The following is a 20,337-nucleotide window of genomic DNA, read 5'->3' on the forward strand; positions in this document are numbered from 1 at the left end:
AGCCCAAAGCTAATTTCCAGCCAGATCCCTGTAGCTGTGCAGGCTGGCAGTAGATGTGAAGGATTTCACTGGGTGAGAGGGAGCCGGGCCAGCAGCGCGTTTGAATAGTGCTGTAACTGAGACACAAAATGCTTCCTGTTTGTGCTGGTCTTGCTGGAAAGGACGAGGACCTGGGGCCTTCCAGGAAGAAACCAGGTCATCTCTTACCATCCCTTATCCTAAACATCACCATCTCATAATGAATTATCTTTGCCGACCACAGTTCCAGTCCTACCAGCTGCAAGAGCTGCTAGGGAGATACCTCCCAGAAATCCTTAGCCGGGCAGACAGAAATCTGACTGTTTCTTAAGCCAGTTGCCTCTTGTAGACACCAAACCATTTAACAAGCCTGCATGCAGCCAAGAGTAAAAGGAGCCAGCTCGCCACATAACAAGCCTGCCTTTATTAACCCCCACTGTACCCCCTTTCTGAGACCCCTGAGTCACAGCCCTGGTTAAATCACCTGTGGGCCTTTTAAACTGCAAAAGCTGAAGTCTGAGCCAGATGCTCTGTATCTGCAAAGGGATCCAGACCTGAGTAATCTTTAAGAATCTTCCAGGCATTCTGCTCTAAGCCAGAATGGGGAACCATTGCCGAGAAAGTCACAAACCTGCATCGCTTCAAGGAGAATCGAACACTGGAGAATAGACAGACCACTGTCGTCCCTGTGGGATTTGTTCCGGGGCCCTACCCTGGGATGTCCTGGGTTGTTTATTCCAAGTTGGTTGAGCACGGAAAGGGTGACTGGGAATAAGAGACGGCAGCCTGGATGTACTGGGTCGAATTGTGTCCCCCTCAAATGCACATCTACTCAGATCCTGTGAATATGACCTTATTTGGAAATAGGGTATTTGTTGATATATCAAGATGAAGTCATACTGGATTAGGGTGGGCCCTAAATCCAATGGCTGCTGTCCTTATAAGAAGACGGAAATTTGGCCGGGCACGGCAGCTCACGCCTGTAATCCCAGCACTTTGGGAGGCTGAGGCAGGTGGATCACCTGAGGCCAGGAGTTCGAGACCAGCCTGGCCAACATGGCGAATCCCTGTCTCTACTAAAAATACAAAAAATTAGCCGGGTGTGGTGGCAGATGCCTGTAATCCCAGCTACTCGGGAGGCTGAGGCAGGAGAATTGCCTGAACTCAGGAGGCGGAGGCTGCCATGAGCCGAGATCTTGCTACTGCACTCCAGCCTGGCTGTCTCAAAAAAAGAAAGAAAGAAAGAAAGAAAAAAGGAACAGGGAAATTTGGACACAGAGACACCCAAGAGAGAAGCCCATGTGAAGACAGAGGCCGAAATGGAAGTGATGTGTCTACAAACCAAGGAACATCAAGGAGAGAGGCCTGAAAGAGATTCTCCCTCTCAGCCTCGGAAGGAACCAGCTCTGCGGACGCCTTTTCGGACTTCTGGCCCCCTGAGCTACAGAGAATCCATTCCTGTTCTTTTAAGAATCCCGGTTTGTGGTCGTCTGTCACAGCGGCCACAGGAAGCGAATGCCCTGAGCTCTGCAGTGCACCTCTGGCATCTGACTGGGCCTCTGAGTTGGGATGGGGTGAAAAGTTTTAGCTAAAGGATGATGTTGATGCAAAGATTTAGACACAAATGCCAGGCAACCCAGGAAAAGGAGAGTGCTGTGCCAAGCATGAAGGAGGCAGGAGGCACGAACTGCAGCCCTCCGCCCTCTGCCATCCTGGATCCACACCCCACGCAGAAACAGCTCCCAGCTTAGTGGCCGCCTTAACTTATGCCAAGCAAGGACAGAGTGGCTGCCTGGACATTCTCCCACACAGGTGAGGAGTGTGTGGGTGGGTGCGGGGGGAGCGGGAAGGAGGGTCCCAAGGCCCAACTCCTACGAATCCACCTCCCAAGTCCTTCTTGCCGCAGCCTCCTTCTGGGCCTTGGCTACATCCTGCCCCACCACGTGCTGGTCAGCCAAAGAGCCTGGACAGGCCTGCATTCCCCATGGACCCCCAGAGAAAGGCCCATTATGGCTCCCTCATCAAAGGAGCCTCTCCTTCACCCCCAAATCTTGCTGAGCACCAAGGCTAAACTGGAGAAAAGACCTCATTTCCCCCAAACTGGGTTTTGTGGAAACTGTGACACAGGCACACGCCACGCCTTCCACCCATGTGGCCTGAGCCACCTGAGACCTGCGATCCCAATAGATTGGCGCAACTGAAAACTTCCCCGGCTGGGGAGGCAGCTCCCAGGGCTAACTGGGGTGGGGCAAGAAGCCGTGGGTGGGTATGGGAAGGGCGTGGCTGACAGCAGGAGAAACAGAAACTCCCACCTCCAGTCTGGGCAGGTGAGGGGCCCCCGCCTTGCTCCATCTGCCCTGGACAGGCCACTCGACTGAGACTCAGACATAAGGAGGAAGGAGGGCAGGGGGCTCTGAGACCACTTGCTGTGTAGCCAGACTTGCCCCAGGAAAACCATGCTGACCAGCACCAGTGCTGCAGAGGCTTGAGGTGTAGGACCAGGGTGGAAACTTCGGGCCAGCGGGTTCCTCCCATTTCTGCTGGTCCTCCATGGATCAGAACAAATAACTGGGCCCCTCCTCCCTCCCTCCATGGCGCCTGTCTTTTGGGGGCTAGGAGTCCTGAGGTCATGGGTATTTGCTGGGGAATCTCAGCCACACAGTCCCACGTGCCGGGTCCAGTCACCAAAGTCTCCAGCTTTTGTGGACGTCCCGAAAAAGCGGAACATTCGGGGGTCCCGGTCCCTGCCCAGCCAGTTTGCAGGGCCTCCTGGGCAGGGCACGAAAAAGGAGCCAGGCCAGGGGACGCCACTGGCTTTTCTCACCTGTCCCTCTGGGCCTGTGGAACCTGCCTCGGGTAGGGCGGGCTTCCATCTCATCCTGGCTTGATCGGGGAGCCCCCAAATGGGGCTGGTGGGAGAAGCCCCCGCAGAGAAGCCCTTCCCCACCCAGCCCCAAGCCCAAAGAAGCCCAACTCCCACCTTATCTGCGAAAGTTTCTTCCTGGGGTCCCCAGTCCTCCAGCCCCCCGCCCCCACGCCGTGTCCCCCACGCTCCCTGCCCCCAGCGCTGGCATCCCAGGGTGCGCCGCCTGCCAAAAGCCAAACTGGCTCCCTTTCCTGGGGCTGGAGCTGCGGCGGAATTTCGGTGGAATTTTGAGGTTGAGACGCATCTCGGCAAAGAGAGGGAAAGAAAGGGAGAGGAGGGAGGGGTGAAAGAAAGTCGGCTCTGGGCGTCCACTTGCAAGATTCGAGAAGACGCCGAGGGACCAGGAGGCGGGCGCTGTGGTCCCTCGGCCAGCGGCGGGCGGGCGGGGCGTCCGCGAACCCACGGGGGTCGTGGGGGAGGTGGGGCCCCGCGCGGGGGCGGGGGTCGCCGCTCCTTACCTACATCTGCATTGCAAAACGCCTGTTGCGGGTGCACCGGGGAGCAGCTGCAGGCGTCGGCCGGGCGAAGCAGCGTCGCCAGCAGCAGGAGGCCGAGCGCCAGCCGCAGGGTGCGGGCCGCGGCGCCCATGGCGGGCCGGGGGGCTGGGCGGGCGGGGGCCGCCGCCGGGGGTCCGGGCGCTGCTCGCGGCGGCGGGCTGGGGGCGCGGGCGGGGGCTGAGCCCGGGCCGAGGCGGGCCCCTCCCGCGCGGCTCACCCTCCTCACCTGCCCCTCTCGGCCGCGCAAACTTTCTCTCCTCTTTGTCTCGGGGGCGCGAGGGGAGGGGCGCGGGGCGCAGTTCGCCGGGCGGGGCGGCGGGGTGGGGGGCGGCGGGCGAGCGGCGCTGCGGCTCCCGGCGGCCGCGCTGCCTTCTACGGATGTGTTTGCTGCGGGCTCGGGCCGTGCCGCCGTTTTATTGCGCTCGGAGGATTTTCTGCTCCTCCTCCCGGTGGCTGGCGGCCAATGCAGGCTCCGGGCGCTCCCAGCAGCCCCCTCCTCCCCCTCCGCCGGCGCCTCCCCCCAGCCCGCGCTTTTGTTGTGCCCGGCCTGGCACGTCGGGGGCTTCCCGCACCACCTGGCGCCCGCGGCCCACACCCGTGCGGGGGTCCCCGGACGCCCCCAGCCCCCCGACCCCTGTCCCCGCTGGGTGGCCTTCTGCGCCCGGGGGCCCTGACTCAGCGCGTGGGACTCGCGCCCCGTCCCTCCAGGGCACCGGGCCACCCACCCGCCACCCTTTCCCCTCCAGCTCGACTCTGGAGTGCTACGCTGCTCCGTCCCCCGCCACCCCGGGGTCCCTTCGAGCTCAGCCTCGAGGCGAGCCAAGGGGTGTCCTTTGGAGCAGGGGCCGTTCCCTATCGCCGCCTCCCCGTTCCTGTGGGCGGGTGGCCAATTGAGAAACAGACAGGATCCCTTTTTCAAATGGAGGCCTTAGAATTTCAAGTGCGCCTGGCCAGTTTAGTTGGGGGGTGGGGGTGTGGTTACTGTGAACAAAACAGGATTTTATATAAACTGGCCATATTTTTGACCAGCCAACAAGAGACGGGGGTGGGCCCAGGCGCCCAGGAGCCAGTAGGATCGCAGCAGAGGCATTGGCTGGGCTCCGCTCACAGTTTCCTCTCTTAGCCCACAAATGTGGGAGCCGAAGGACTTTTCCCAAAACAGTTTTGTGTTCCAGGAAAGACCCAGGCATATGAAGGGATGAACATGTGTAGGGTGGTGAGGCGGGCCTCCTGGCTGTGAACCTGCCTGCGCCCGGCTGCGGGCACCCACCCTGCACATCCGGTGTGTGCCCCGAGGGGCTCCGTGGACACTGCTGCACTGAGATCAGCATTCCAGGGTGTTTACAGTCCAGCTAGGGAGATGGAAGCCTAGGAAAATGACACAAGAAGAATCAGGGCGGGCACGGTGGCTTGCGCCTGTAATCCCTGCACTTTGGGAGGCCCAGACGGGAGGATCACTTGAGGCCAGGAGTTTGAGACCAGCCTGGCCAACATTTAGTAGAGACAGTGAAACCCCGTCTCTACTAAAAATACAAAAATTAGCCTGGTGTGGTGGTGCACGCCTGTAGTCCCAGCTACTCAGGAGGTTGAGGCAGGAGAATCGCTTGAACCCAAGAGGTGGAGGTTGCAGTGAGCGGAGATGGCGCCACTGCACTCCAGCCTGGGCGACAGAGCAAGACTCCGTTTAAAAAAAAAGAGAAGAATTGTCCGCTAAACTGTGCAGTGCTGACTTGAGGTATGAAATTTTGGAAAATAGTGAAAGAATGGAAAAACAGCTTCTTTCTGTTTGTGTATGCTTTGTAACAGCTCTGAGAAAAGTTAAATAAGCAGAGCTGTTATTTTTAGCACCCTGACAAATCCAAAGTCACTTTTTCAGTTTTTGTTAGCGTGAAATAGAGTTGTGTCGTTCACAAAATGATGTTTGAAGCTAACGTTTAAAAGTACAGTTAATTCAGAAAATTGTTATGTGCTGGCTGCCTGCAACCATTTCATTGTTTTCTTTCCTTCTTTTTGGTTACAAGGAGAACAAAATGCGGTTGAGCTTGTGTTTCAATTTGTCAGTTCATGATAGAAACAGGTAGCTTAGGGGCTCTCGGTCTTTTAGACAAGCTCTACACATAAATGATCAGGTACATGTTAGGGTGATAAATACTTAGAGCAGCCGTGGTGCCTACAACCAAGGGGGCGGGGCCAATATGGATGTACCTGGGAGGAAAGGCGGGCCTGGGCTCCAGGGTCAGGGGGCATGAGACTGGAACTTCCAACCCAAGGCCTCGCACCTGCGTCCTGGACTGCCCTCCCGGAAGACATCCGCACCAGCACACAAACAGGCTGGAATTGCTCCCAGGAAAAGTTAAGCAGAAATCTTGCCAGGTGCAGTGGCTCACGCCTGTAATCCCAACACTTTGGGAAACTAAGGTGGGAGGATCGCTTGAGGCCAGGAATTTGAGACCAGCCTGAGGAATATAGTGAGACCCTTCTCTACAAAAAAAAAAAAAAAAAAAAAAAAATTAGCTGGGCGTGATGGCGCACACTTGTAGTCCCAGCTACAGGGAAGCTGCGGTGGGAGGATCGCTTGAGCCTAGGGAAGTCAAGTCTGCGGTGAGCAGAGATCGCACCACTGCACTCCAGCCTTGGTGACAGAGTGAGACCCTGTCTAAAAACGAAACAAAAATCTTCTCTCCCCCTCAGTTCCCCCACCAGAGAGTACCCTACTTTTCTGCTGCCTCTACCATTATCTCCTCCAAACAGGTCTCTAAACCAGAAGTTTCCAGCTTTCTTTTCCTCCCTTTTCTCTTGGTTCTCTCTCTCTCTTTCTCCCTCCTTCCTCCGTCCATCAACAAATACTCATTTGAGCATCTGCTGTAGCCTGGACACCGTCCTAAGAGTGAGATTCAGTGTCTAGAGAACAGAGGAACATCCCTGGAACAGCAGGTGGAAGCACGCAAGGCTCCAAGGTTGGAAGGTGCTGGACCTGGTGGAGCCCGTGGTGTGGCAGAGGAGTGAGAGGAAGGAGGGCTGAGGCAGGAGGCCAGGAGCAGGGGCTGGGAGGGGACACAGCGGAAGGCAGCTACGTTACCGGGAGGATGTGCATTTTGTTCTGAGTGAGGTGGGATCCTTTGGAGGGTTCTGAGCAGAGGGGCAGGATCGGACGCATCCTTTGGAAGGATGGGACTGTGGTGAGTGGCCCAGGTGAGGGCAGGGAGCCCAGTGAAAGGGCAGGTGCTGCAGATGCAGAGACTCCAGAGCCACAAAATGGTGAGCACAGAACCCCTTTCTGGTTCAGTGCCGTGAATGGCTGACCTGGGGCTGTAGAGTCAGATGCAGAGAGGACTGAGTTCTGAGGGGCCAAATGACTCTCCCAAGGGCACAGCAGGGAAGTGAGAGGGCAGTCCCAGAAGCCAAGCCTCCCTCACAGCCCACAACTCCCAGCTTGCTGACCCAGCCATCTCCCTGCTGCTTGGGGCCCTCAGGGTCTTGGCTCCTGAGCCAGCTTCTGTCCCATTGACCACTCTCCACCTTCTTTTCCAGTTAGGGTCCTCCCACCTCAAAACCAAGGAAACTGAGGCCTCACACTAGGAACCTAATGAAGACAGGGAGTAGACTGGAATCTGGCTCATGGCAGCACAAACCCACTTTTTCTTTCTTTTTTCTCTTTTTTTTTTTTTTTTTTTTTTTAGAGACAGGGTCTTGCTCTGTCACCCAACCTGGAGTGCAGTGGCTCAATCTCAGCTCACTGCAACCTCTGCCTCCCAGGCTCAAGTGATCCTCCCACCTCAGCCTCCTTCGTAGCTGGGACCACAGGTATGCCCCACCACACCTGGCAATTTTTATTTTTTATTTTTTATTTTTTTAGACAAAGTCTCGCTCTGTTGCCCAGGCTGGAGTGCAGTGGCACGATCTCAGCTCACTGCAAGCTCCACCTCCCGGGTTCATGCCATTCTGCCTCCGCCTCCCGAGTAGCTGGGACTACAGGCGCCCGCCACCACACCTGGCTATTTTTTTTTTTTTTTTTGTATTTTTTAGTAGAGACGGGGTTTCACCGTGTTAGCCAGGATGGTCTCAATCTCCTGACCTCGTGATCCACCCGTCTCGGCCTCCCAAAGTGCTGGGATTACAGCCGTGAGCCACCGCACCCGGCCACACCTGGCTATTTTTTGTATTTTTTGTAGAGATGCAGCTTCTGCAAACCGCTCCTTCTCCTTGTCCTTCTCTGTGCTCTGTGGCCAGGAGGGCTCAACCTTGCAAGACAAACTTGAACACGGGGAAGGGCCGCCACCCACAGGGGAAGGGACATATGCCCCACGCCCAGGGCAAGAGAGGAAAGAGCAAAGCTGACCCCGGGTTGGGAGCTCCCTCCACTGTTTCACTGCCTTTTTTTTTTTTTTTTTTTTAAAGACAGATTTTTACTCTGTCTCCCACTGGAGTGCAGTGGCGCCATCTCGGCTCACTGCAATCTCTGCCTCCCAAGTTCAGGCAATTCTCGTGCCTCAGCCTCCCAAGCAGCAGGAATTACAGGCGCCCACCATCACACCCTGCTAATTTTTGTATTTTAAATAGAGAGAGGGTTTCACCATGTTGCCCAGGCTGGTCTGGAACTCCTGCGCTCAGGTGATCTGCCCGCCTCGGCCTCCCACAGTGCTGGGATTACAGGTATGAGCCACCACGCCCAGCCCATTGCTTCAGCCCCCTTCACTTCTCATCTTGATATTGGTGGGTGGACTACCGGGGGACCATAGGGGACATCCAGCCCAGCCACAGCCTGGGGGACCCTGGCTTGGACCAGTTTAAGAGCAGAGGCTCTCAGCCTCTCAGGACAGACAGGAGCATGAGGGAGCCCTGTGAAGTGTGGGGGTGATTTCAGGGCCCTCAGACCACACTCCAGGGGCCACCGCTTCCCACGAGGAACATCGCCTGGCTCCCCTACCCGCTTAAAGAGACCTTCCTGGCAGAGAGCACAGCAGAGCTGTCAGGCATGTGTGCACCCGTGCCCAAACACACCCGGCAAACACGTCCCAGGCTGGACATGGTGAATGCTGTCTGGGGCCGGAGGAAGTGCCAAGGCCTTCTCCCTGTTGCTTCCGTCTCAGGCCACCAGGCAGGATGCCCTCCCTGCGGTACCGGGCTGGCAGGAGGACACTGCTCTTCTCGGCGGCCTCGCCCTCCCAGGCTGGATGAGAGCCATCTTCCCCTGAGCAGGTCGCGTTCTCTTTCTGGAGACAGCTTGAGTGGACCCGAAGCGCCCCCACTCTTTCTAGGAGGTTCCCAGAGAGCCAGATGTTCTCATCCAGAGACAGCATGGACTTTGGCCCCACACAGCTGGGAAACTGACCCCCTGCTGACAGCTGAAACTCTGCCCTCAGGGGAGTGTCCCGGGCAGTCTCAGGGGGCAGGGAGCTGGCAGCTGTAGGGAAAGATGGGGACCATGTCTGAGTCTGGCTGTCTGGGAGCTGACACATCAGTCAGGTGACACATGGCTCTCAGCGAGGAGCAGGCAGCTCATCTGTGCCTCCCCATCCAGCCGGACCTCAGACTCTTGGTCACAATGGGCACCCAGCCCAGGTTTCCGTCCCCAACGTCCACTGGTGGGGCTGTTCGCCACAGGACATCCTGAAGATGACAAGAAGGTGAGACAAGAGTGATGGCTGGGCATGGTGGCTCACGCTTGTAATCCTAACACTTCGGGAGGCCGAGGTGGGCAGATCACTTGAGGTCAGGAGTTTGAGACCAGGCTGGCCAACATGGTGACACCCCATCTTTACTAAAAATACAAAAATTAGCCGGAATTCACTTGAACCAGGGAGGCAGAGGTTGCAGTGAGCCAAGATCATGCCCCTGCACCCCAGCCTGGGCAACAGAGCAAGACTCCATCTCAAAAAATAATAATAATAATAATAATAGAGTGACTGGGACCCACCGTGCTTGAGAAAAGATCCACAGGCAGCATGAGCTGCTCATCTGTTCTGTGGCGAACGTGCTGAACGGCATTTCGACATGGATTTCATTCGTATTATTCTTCATTAGGGGCCGGGCTTCTCAGCCTTGGCACAGTTGACATTTGGGCCAGATCCCTCTTTGTGGGGGGCTGTCCTGGGCACTGTAGGGTGTTCAGCACCATCCCTGGCCTAGACCCACTAGATGCCAGCACCTCTCCAATTGTGACCATCAAAAATGTCTTAAGATATTGCAAAATGGCCCTGGTTGGAAACCACTAACTGATAAAAGTCTTCGGTCCTGAGCAAAGCAAGGTGCAGAGACATAGGAACAAAAAGGTTCTATTTCATAGAGAACAAGAATGCAGATAGGAGAGTGAAGGTCCCCACAGCCTGGAGACCAAGGCACGCACCACGCTGCTGACACCGATTGTCAGGGGAGTGAGGCCAGGCACAGAATTGATTTTTTTTTCTTTTTTGAGACGGAGTCTCGTTCTGTCACCCATGCTGGAGTACAGTGGCACGATCTCAGCTCACTGCAACCTCTACCTCCCAGGTTCAAGCGATTCTCCTGCCTCGCCTTCCAAGTAGCTGGGATTAGAGGCACCTGTCACCACGCCCAGCTAATTTTTGTGGTTTTAGTGGAGATGGGGTTTTACTATACTGGTTGGGCTGGTCTCGAACTCCTACCTCAAGTGATCTGCCCACCTCAGCCTCCCTAAGTGCTGGGATTACAGGCATGAGCCACCGTACCTGGCCGAAAAAGATTTCTTTTAAGTGTCCATGGTATGGACAAAGTGTCTTGTGCCTGTAATCTCAGAACTTTGGGAGGCTGAGGCAGGAGGATCACCTGATGCCAGGAGTTTGAGACCAGCCTGAGAAACACAGTGAGACCCATCTTGACAAAGAATTAAAGAAATTAGGTGGCCGAGACCAGGTGCAGTGGCTCATGCCTGTAATCTCAGCACTTTGGGAAGCCAAGGCAGGTGAATCACTTGAGGCCAGGAGTTCCAGAGCAGCCTGGCCAACATGGCGAAACCCTGTCTCTACTAAAAATACAAAAAGTTAGCTGGGCGTGGTGGCATGCCTGTAGTCCCAGCTACCTGAGAGGCTGAGGCGCAAGAATCACTTGCACCCAGGAGGCAGAGTTTGCAGTGAGCTGAGATCGTGCCTCTGCACTCCAGCCTGGGTGATAGAGCGAGACTCTGCCAAAAAAGAAAAGGAAAATAAAAAGAAAAAGACAAAAGACAAAGAGAAGGAAGGAAGGAAAGAGAGAGACAGAAAGAAAAAAAAGAAAGAAAAAGAAAGAAGGAAAAAAAGAAAGAAAAAAGAAGAAAGAGAAAGAAGAAAGAAAGAAAGAAGAAAGAGAGAGAAAGAAAGAGAAAGAAAGAAAGAAGCTGGGCATGGGGGCACGTGCCTGTAGTCTCAGCTTTTCGGGAGGCTGAGGTAGGAGGATCACTTGAACTCAGGAGGCGGAGTTTGCAGTGAGCTGAGATCGTGCCTCTGCACTCCAGCCTGGGTGATAGAGTGAGACTCTGCCAAAAAAGAAAAGGAAAAGAAAAAAGACAAAGAAAGAAAGAAGGAAGGAAAGAGAGAGAGAAAGAAAGAAAAAAGAAAGAAGAAGAAAGAAAACAAGGAAGGAAGGAGGGAGGGAGGGAGGGAGGGAAGGAAGGAAGGAAGGAAGGAAGGAAGGAAGGAAGGAAGGAAGGAAGGAAGGAAGGAAGGAAGGAAGGAAGGAAGGAATTAGCTGGGCATGGGGGCCTGTGCCTGCAGTCTCAGCTTTTCGGGAGGCTGAGGTAGGAGGATCATTTGAACCCAGGAGTTCAAGGCTTTAGTGAGCTCTGATTGAACCACTGCACTCCAGCCTGGGCAACAGAGCAAAAGACTGACTCTGAAAAAAGAAAAAAAAGTTTCCATAATAAAATAGCATGTATAATATTTCATTTATGTGAAGTCAAATATGTGAGTGGATCTAGAAAGAAGTATACAGGCCAGGCATGGTGGTTCACGCCTGTAATCCTAGCACTTTTGGAGGCCATGGCAGGAGGATCACTTGAGCCCAGGAGTTTGAGACCAGCCAGGACAACATGGCGAAACCGCATCTCTACAAAAAATACAAAAATTAACTGGGCATGGTGGCACATGCCTGCAGTTCCAGCTGCTTGGGAAGCTGAGGCAGGAGGATCACTTGAACCCGGGAGGTGGAGGTTGCAGTGAGCTGAGATCGCGCCAGTGCACTCTAGCCTGGGTGATAGAGTGAGACCCAGTCTCAAAAAAATAAAACATAAAAAAAAAGCAGCATACAAAGGTGTTCACGGAAAGGTTAGTGGGTGCGCCTGGGCGATGGGAACTCAGGTAGGTGGGTATCTTCTGTCCTGCTCTGTGTGGAGCAGGTAGTGTAATGTTTCGATGAGGGTCCGGCCCTGAAATGGGCAGCCCTGGGGGTGGGAGTGCAAGTGTTCCCCACCCTTTCTGTATAACACGGTTAAAGCCTTCTTGGCCGCAGCCATCAGGGTTCACTTTTTAAAGATCCTGCTCCACCTTCCAGCCGCTCTTGGTTCGTGCCTCCGTTTGGTTTTTGTTTGTTTGTTTTGTTTTGTTTTGTTTTGTTTTGAGACAGAGTCTCGCTCTGTTGCCCAGGCTGGAGTGTAGTGTCACAATCTCGGCTCACTGCAACCTCTGCCTCCCAAGTTCAGGCAATTCTGCCTCAGCCTCCCGAGTAGCTGGGACTACAAGCATGCACCAGCACACCTGGCTAATTTGTTGTATTTTCAGTAGAGATGGGGTTTCGCCACGTTGGCCAGGCTGGTCTTGAACTCCTTACCTCAAGTGATCCGCCCACCTTGGCCTCCCAAAGTGCTGGGATTACAGGTGTGAGCCACTACGCCTGGCCTTCCCTTTGGGTTTTGTTTTGCAAAGTCTATTGATCTATTTTATGCCATCCTACAGGCCATCTTTGAGAAGGTGGGACTTTGGCCTCTCTTCGTCACTTCCATCTACTGTCACCCCACCCTGCTGCCCCTCCACAGACAGGCACCCCTCAGGGCAAAAGCAGCCATGAGCCAGGGCACCTCCCTTTAGCAAACCTGCTTGGATTCCAGCCTTCACAGCCTCAGGCCGCAGCCCCAAAGCCAGCCCTGTTGCCCTGGTCAAGTCTCCAGTGACTCTGGAAAGAGAAGAGAGGCAGAGAGGTCATCCTGGTGGTAAGCAAGAAGCCCACGACATCACTGGCTCCACAGACTGCCACAGGTAAACAGCTTGAACTAGATGACTCAGGCTGAAAGCACATGAACCCTTCCTGCAGGGAGGTCACCTGGATGCAGCAGTGGTTCCACCCTGCTTTTGCAGACCTTGCTTCATGTGGGCTGAAATGGCAGCGCCTCTCCTCTTTGTGGCTGGGTTTTGCCTCCTCTTTGACTCGGAAGCGTCTCCTATCCTGCAAGGACGGTTTGAGCAGGGCCCCTGGGCCCTCCTTCCAAGAGGCTCCTGCAGCTGTGGACCCCCGAGAGTTTATGCCGCTGAGCTCTGCCGCCTCTCCCCACCTGTCTGCCCCCACACCTGTGACGCTGGCTCTCCTGGATCCTCCTGTAGACTGGTTCCTATAAGCACAAGGAGGAACATGCGAGATGCTGGGATTGGATGCTCGGGGCCTGGGGCTGGTGTTTCCTCATGCCCGGGCTATTTCCTTTTGGCCCTGGGCATGCCGTCATGTGCTTCCTTTCATGGGCGGGTTGGGGACCAGGGCCAGTGAGCAGAGACGGTCCCCAGGGCTTCTCCATCACTGACTCTTCCCAGGAAGCAGCGTCAGCTGGCGTTCTGGGGACCGGAGCTGGCCATGAGGGAGGGGTGGACGGCGAAGGAAGCGGCTGCCCAGCTCAGCAGGGATTTGTGGAGGCTGACTTGCATGGTTTCGGGTTCGCCTTGCCTGGAAGCCTGGCCAGGGGAGGCTCAGATTTCCCGCCAGCTGGCCTTCCTCCTCCTCCTCCGTGTGAGTGACGACCCATGGCCATGATGTCATCACCTCGTACAAACAGAAGGGAGACTGGCTTGGTGGAGCTGGCGGCTGTCCCATGCTGAGTGCAGCAGTAAATTTCATTTCAAGGCTGTGATTAGGTCTGTGCCCAAGAATGTCCCCTCTCTCCTCCCCTCTCCCCAGGCCTGTTTGTCTCTCTTGGTTTCTGTCCCGCCTGTTTTCCTCCTTGTCCTCCCCTCTGGTCCTTTCTCTCTTCTCTGGGGATGCTTCAGTTTCTCTGTGATATGGACCCTGTGGCCAGCAGCAGCATCAGGCCCGAACCAGACTCTCGTTACCTCCAGTTTCAAACCCAGTCTCGTGTGTCTGGAGCCAGCTTCAGGAAGCGTGGGGCAGGTCTGAGTCCCTGGACTTCCTCCTGGGAGGATGGGTTGGGGTGAGGGCTAGAGTTCCTGAAGGCCCTCATTCAACCTTGAGCTGCAGAGCCAGACAGCAGGAAGGGCAGGCTTGGGGTGGCTGTGGTCACTACCACCGAGATCAGAGGCAGCGAGGCAGGAGAAAGGAGAGGAGGAGCCAAGCTTTTTGGAAAGCGAGTCAGATCCTTCTTGCCATTCCCAGCTGGTTTCTGGAGGTTTGGGTCTGAGTCATTAACTCATTTTTTGGCATGGCCACCCTTCCTCTCAGCCTTGAGAGGGCCCCTGGGCTCTGTGGACACCTGTGACAGTCCTGCCGCCCATCACACTCAGCCTTGCCTCCAGCATGACCCGGCCACCCTGGTTCTGTCCTGGTGCTCTCCGGCCCAGGAATGAGGCCGACGGCTTGTCACCCCTCAGTGTCACCTGCGTTCACCGGCCCCTGCTTGCCTCCCCTCGAAGGTGCCACCCGGCCACAGAACCGTGTTGCCATGGATGCCCATGAGGAAGGCTCCGAGGTCTGGACAGGTGGTGTCCCACCGCACCTGCACTGGGCTGGGCTGCCTGCGGGGGTAGAGGGTGCTCTGGGTCGTTGTTGGTGCTCCCTGTCCTGTGGGACTGTGGTTCTGACCCCTTGGAGGAGGTAGCAGAACACCCTGGATGTGGCCTCGTCAATGAGAGAGCCCACATCACTCCCGGCCCCATCAGACACTGCCTGCCCCACATTCAGCCATCCTTCCTCATTAAGACCAGGCTGGCCTCCAACCTGTGCTCACCAGGCAACAGCCAGTTGAGAATGAGGCGATGAGCTGCAGCCCCGGGGAGGGGCCCAGCTGGGGCGGGGTGGAGGTGCAGTCGTCCTAGCAACCGGCAGAGGTGGACAACGCATTTCTGTGGCTTATCACCCTGACTTCATCTGGACTCCCTGCATTTTCTCTCATGGATTTCTCATTCTCGTGTCTGTCTCCCCCACTGACTGTAACCTCTTAAGGCTATAGTTCATTTATTCATTCAACAGGTATTTACTGGGCACCAGCCATGGGGCTGTGCAGACACCAGGGAAATGGATGGGGAGTGGCCCCTCCTTCCTGCAGTGCAAACCATCCTTTAATATTACCTTCTCTTTTTCTGGATAGAGAAGCATGTGAACTTTATTCTGCAATGGCTTATCTTAGCATAAGACATTTCTCTTAAGGGCAAAACCAGCTTCCCAGCATCCTTGCCTTGGAATCCTCACCCTCTGCAAAAACACACAACTTTAATATGAAAGAGACAGAGACCATTGTAAAAAGTGTGCTGAGTGCGGTGACTGTGGTGCAACCCAGGGCAATGGACGGGTGCCAGCAGGGTTGGGGTGGTCTGGGGGCGCTGTCTGGGATGTCTCGAGTGGGACCTGGAGGTTGAGTCGGGGTGATCCAGGTGGAGGAGGCAAGTGCTGCTTCAGACCAGGGAGCTAGTGGTGCTGGGAGGCCCATAGGCCGGAGGACACCCAGGACTCCAGGGGGTCAGGCTGGCTGAGCCAGAGCTGGGTGGGGGCAGAGCCTGGGCTGTCGGCACGGGGCTGAAGGTGAGTGCAGGGAGACGGAGACAGCAGCAGCTGTTGGTGGTGACTCACTGCTGCTCTGATGATTGGAAACACATGTTCCCACCGAGAGGCGCGCTTATTACTCACAGCCGAGGGTTCTTGGACGGCATGGATATCAACAGGGAGAGGGGTGGGGAGGGAGAGTGGTCGGCGGTGGGGTTGTGGGGAGGGGCTCCAGGGTCCCTTACTTATCACTGCTCACTGACTCTGCCACTTAGAGTCTGTGGTGGGATGCTCTGGCCATATTCCTACTTTCTACTTAAAAAAGAAAGAAAGAAAGAAAGAAAGAAACTTATGGCCAGGCATCATGGCTCATGCCTGTAATCCCAGCACTTTGGGAGGCCGAGGCGGGCAGATCGCCTGAGGCCAGGAGGTCGAGGCCAGCCTGACCAACATGGTGAAATCCCATCTCTACTAAAAATACAAAAAATTAGCCGGGCGTGGTGGTGGATGCCTGTAATCCCAGCTACTTGGGAGGCTGAGGCAGGAGAATCACTTGAATGTGGGAGGCAGAGGTTGCAGTGAGCTGAGATCACGCCACTGCACTCCAGCCTGAGCAACAGGGCAAGACTCTGTCCCCCCGACTTAAAAAAAAAAAAAAAACCTATTATGAAAAATTTCAGAATTGCAAGGAGAGAGGCCAGTACCAGGCTGACCCATGGACGGACACCCATGCTGGGAAATGATTGACTCATCCAGGTTTGTTTCATCAGCATCCACCCAAGTGGGTTATTTTGAAGCAAATCCCAGACGTAGTTCGCAGGCAAATATTGGAAGAACTTTTTTTGTTGTTTTTACAATTTTATTTCTTATTTCTTTTTAAATGAAGGATTACCTTCTCTTTTTCTGGATAGAGAAGCATGTCAACTTTATTCTGCAATGGCTTATCTTAGCACAAGACATTTCTCTTAAGGGCAAAACCAGCTTCCCAGCATCCTTGCCTCAGAATCCTCACCCTCCGCGAAAACACACAACTTCTCACCCATCCTTGCAAACATGCCCTGGGGATGCCTTCAGGCCTGAACATTTTAATTTGGCAGGTGGCCAAGCAGTATGCTGTATTTCTCCTTCCTAATTCTTGAGGATTCTGAGTGGCTCTGCCTGAGGCGTCTGCTATAGGTAAAGGCTTGTGATTTTTTTTTTGAGATGGAGTTCTGCTCTTGTTGCCAGGCTGGAGTGCAATGGCACGACCTCGGCTCACTGCAATCTCTGCCTCCCAGGTTCAATCAATTCTCTGGCTTCAGTCTCCTGACTAGCTGGGATTACAGGCACGTGCTACCACGCCCAGCTAATTTTTGTATTTTTAGTAGAGACGGGGGTTTCACCATGTTGGCCAGGTTGCTCTCGAACTCCTCACCTCAGGTGATCCACCCGCCTTGGCCTTCCAAAGTGCTGGGATTGTAGATGTTGAGCCACCATGCCCGGCCAAGGCTTGTGATTTCTCAGGAGCCTGGAGGTTTCTGGGTGGGTGAAGGGACATTTGAAATATGATTATTACTTATCATGTTGGAATGCCTACGACATGCCACTTCCCAGCCATGGTCTGGTCTGATTCTCGTCCCACCGGGCGGTGAGGAAGGACAGTTTAATGCAGCAGCTCACTTGGGCTTGAGAATCAGATAAGCCGGAGTTCACCTCCTGCCACCAGCTGTGTGACCTGAGCGTGCGTGCTTCATCGCCCCCACCTCTCCTTCCTTATTTGGAAAATGGGATCCTGCTAGCACCTGTCCGAAGGAGCTCGTGGAACAGGGTCTAGCACATGGCAAGTCGCTGTGATGTTGGCTATGAAGGAGCCAAGAAACAAAAGCAGGATCACACAGCTGGGAAGTTGCTGGAGCCAGGATTCAAACCCAAAGCAGTCAGACCCTGAACCCTGCCCCCTTCTTCCAGCAGCAGGCGCCCCTGAGCTCCCTTTGATGGCACCCACTGGCCCCCCGGGACCAGGGACTTTTAGTCCTGATCTGAAAAGTCTCTCTGCTGGGATCCATCTCACGGACATCAGGGTTAGGGGAGATGTCCAGGGAAGCACTTTCCTTAAGAGAGCGAGAGCCTTGGGAACCAGTAGCAAGGGGGGGCCTCTCAGCCAATTCGGGAGTGAAGAGGAACCTTTCCCCTGGAGGCAGGTGGAGGCCACTTCTCCCACCTGCGGCCAGGTCGCCTTCATGTGACCCAGTCCAGATCTTTGGGGTTTTTGTTTTGTTTTTGAGGCAGGGTCTCACTCTGTCACCCAGACTGGAGTGCAGTGGTACAATCTTGGCTCACTGCAGCCTCAGCCTCCAGGGCTCAAGAGATCCTCCCATCTCAGCCTCCCAAGTAGCTGGGACCACAGGTGTGCACCACCACACCCGGCTAATTTTTGTACATTTTCTAGAGACAGGGGTCCCCCTATGTTACCCAGGCTAGTCTTGAACTCCTGATCTCAAGTGATCCGCCCGCCTCAGCCTCCCAAAGTGCTGGGATTACAGGCATGAGCCACCACACCCAGCCAATATATTTAGATTGTAAGGAATAGACCCCCAGATGAGACAGCTCAGTCAAAGGGGCTTCATTCAAATGATACAAGGAATGCCCTGTGACCTGCGGGCAGAAAGCACAGCTGGCAGGCAGGGGACTGCAGTGTCCTGGGGGCCACCCTCCTCTTCTTGCTCCTTGTGCTCCTGGCACCTCATCTCCACTGCTGCCCTCTCTGCCTCCACTCTCCCCACCTGATCTCTCTCTCTTTTTTTTTTTTTTGAGACAGAGTCTCGCTCTGTTGCCCAGACTGGAGTGCAGTGGTGCCATCTCTGCTCACTGCAATGTCTGCCTCCCAGGTTCAAGTGATTCTTGAGCCTCAGCCTCCAGAGTAGCTGGTATTACAGATGTGCTTCCTCATGCCCAGCTAGTTTTTGTATTTTTGGTAGAGATGGGGGAGTTTTCACCATGTGGGCCAGGCTGGTCTCGAACTCCTGATCTCAGGCGATCTGCCTGCTTTAGCCTCCCATGATACTGGGATTACAGGCGTGCGGTGCCTGGCCCCCACCAGCTCTCTGCATCTCCATGGCCCAGTGTGATGGCTGTCACCCACTCTGCCACCATTTTAGTTCAGATACTCCCATCTCATTCATTCTTCTCCAGGGTCCCCCTCTTGGAAGTAAGGACCTGACTGAGCCAGCAGGGGCCAGTTGTAGCCACTGACACCAACCGTGTGGTCAGGGCCTGGGAGTTTGAAGGACAGGGCCGGATCCAGATGGGAGAGGGATGGACACCTCTTGAAGGGAGGGCAGTACCCCTACAAAAAGACTCATGGCGGGGCAGGTACAGCTGGGCTCTTGACTGCCCTCCTGTGAGAGCCTTCTATCCTCAGAACCCTTCAGCAACAGAAGGCAGTCGGGGGCTGGGCCTCTGGAGGGTCTGCCACGCTGCTTGCTGCGACGGCCAGGTGCCCATCAGCTTGGGAGAGGTTGTGTTGGCCAGAAGGCTCCTGTGGGGCCCCATCCCTCAGGCAGTGATCTCTCTGGCCTCGATGGGGGAGGGGAAGAACCCTATTTAAGGCAGATGAGTTCAGAATACTGGCCTTGTCCACTGTGTCTCCTGGGCAGCTGTGGAGGGCAGCGGCCACTCCAGGCTTGGCCATCGCCCAGGAGAGATGTCTGGGGCTGCCACCCTCATATTGGCTGCCAAAGAAAATATTTTTTTGCAGGTTTCCTGTGAGCTGAGAATGAAACTCAACACCCAGCAAGATGAGTTGTACAGGGTGGGGAGGGAGGCTTGGTTCAGGGTGCTCCAGCCACACCAGGGCCTGAAGGTCTTGGCGGCTGAGAGGGGGCTGGGTGAGCAGAGCAGCCGAGAGTGGGGCTGGCCTGGGACCCCAGCAGAAATGGGGTTGTTGGGGCCAGGCATGGTGGCTCACGCCTGTAATCCCAGCATTTTGGGAGGCTGAGGCGGTCGGATCACCTGAGGTCAGGGGTTTGAGACCAGCCTGGCCAACAAGGTGAAACCCTGTCTCTAAGAAAAATACAAAAATTAGCCGGGTGTGGTGGCACGTGCCTGTAGTCCCAGCTACTTGGGAGGCTGAGGCAGGAGAATTACTTGAACCCAGGAGGTGGAGGTTTCAGTGTGCTGAGATTATACCACTGCACTCCAGCCTGGGTGACAGGGCAAGACTCCGTCTAAAAAATAAGAAGAAGAAGAAATAAGAAAAAAAATGGGGTTGTTGGGAAAGTGCATGCACTAAAAAGGCAAAGGAGGTGACAGGCTGAGCCTAAACACTCATCAAGAGGCATGTGCTAGAAGTGACTTCTCAATGGGGATTGCAGAAGCTCCAGCTAAAAATAAACAGGATAATAACAAACACTTCTGAAAAATACAGAATGCATAGTGAGTTTAGAAAGTTCAGATAAACCAAAAGAAAAAATACAACTGATACTCATACAGAGAGCATTCCTCTTAGTATTCTGGCCCATATTATCCATTCTTTTTCTTTGCATGTGATTCTATATATTTTTTCATATAGATGAACACATATATAGCTAGTGAGATCGCATGTGCTGATTTGTAGCTTCTTTTTTTTAACCCAGGAAGTTATCATGGACATCTTCCCACGTCATTAAGCGTTTTCGTGCAGTACCACTTGGAATGTCTGCACAGCATTCTGATGTAGCTCTCTCCCTCCCCAGGAGGCAGAATGTGGTTGGCAATGGCAGCTCCAGGCTTGGCGGCCCTTGTAGCTCCCAGCCCCAAAGAGTAAGCAAGTGTCCTCAGCCGTTGCCATGGAAAATACCTGAGGATGGCTCTGATTGGCCAGGCTTGGATCCTGCACTCATCCTTGAGCCAATCGCTGTGGCCAGCAGGATTGAGGACTTTGGCCAGGCCTGAGCCATGTGCCCATCCTGTAGCCAGGAGGAGGCAGGTGGAAGGGATGCTAAGGCGACAACAAGCAGAGATACCCCAGGCTGCAAGCCGACAGGAACTCCATAAATATGAGTGGGAAAATACCTCATGGTGTCTTGGGCCTAA

At 54.8% G+C, this 20,337-nt stretch overlaps 1 protein-coding gene across 1 annotated transcript in view; it reads right to left on the reverse strand.

Annotated features, from left to right (window-relative positions):
• Positions 1–3,831, reverse strand: part of LOC105469384 (TIMP metallopeptidase inhibitor 2) — a 72,952-nt gene extending 69,121 nt beyond the window's left edge. Inside the window, exon 1 of the mRNA XM_071081749.1 lies at positions 3,403–3,831. Coding sequence (XP_070937850.1) covers positions 3,403–3,532 — 130 coding nt within the window. The 5' untranslated portion in view covers positions 3,533–3,831. The remainder of the gene's footprint in view (positions 1–3,402) is intronic.
• Positions 3,832–20,337: the final 16,506 nt, after the last annotated feature.

The sequence above is a fragment of the Macaca nemestrina genome, chromosome 17 (genome assembly GCF_043159975.1).
Source record: "Macaca nemestrina isolate mMacNem1 chromosome 17, mMacNem.hap1, whole genome shotgun sequence".
NCBI lineage: Eukaryota > Metazoa > Chordata > Mammalia > Primates > Cercopithecidae > Macaca > Macaca nemestrina.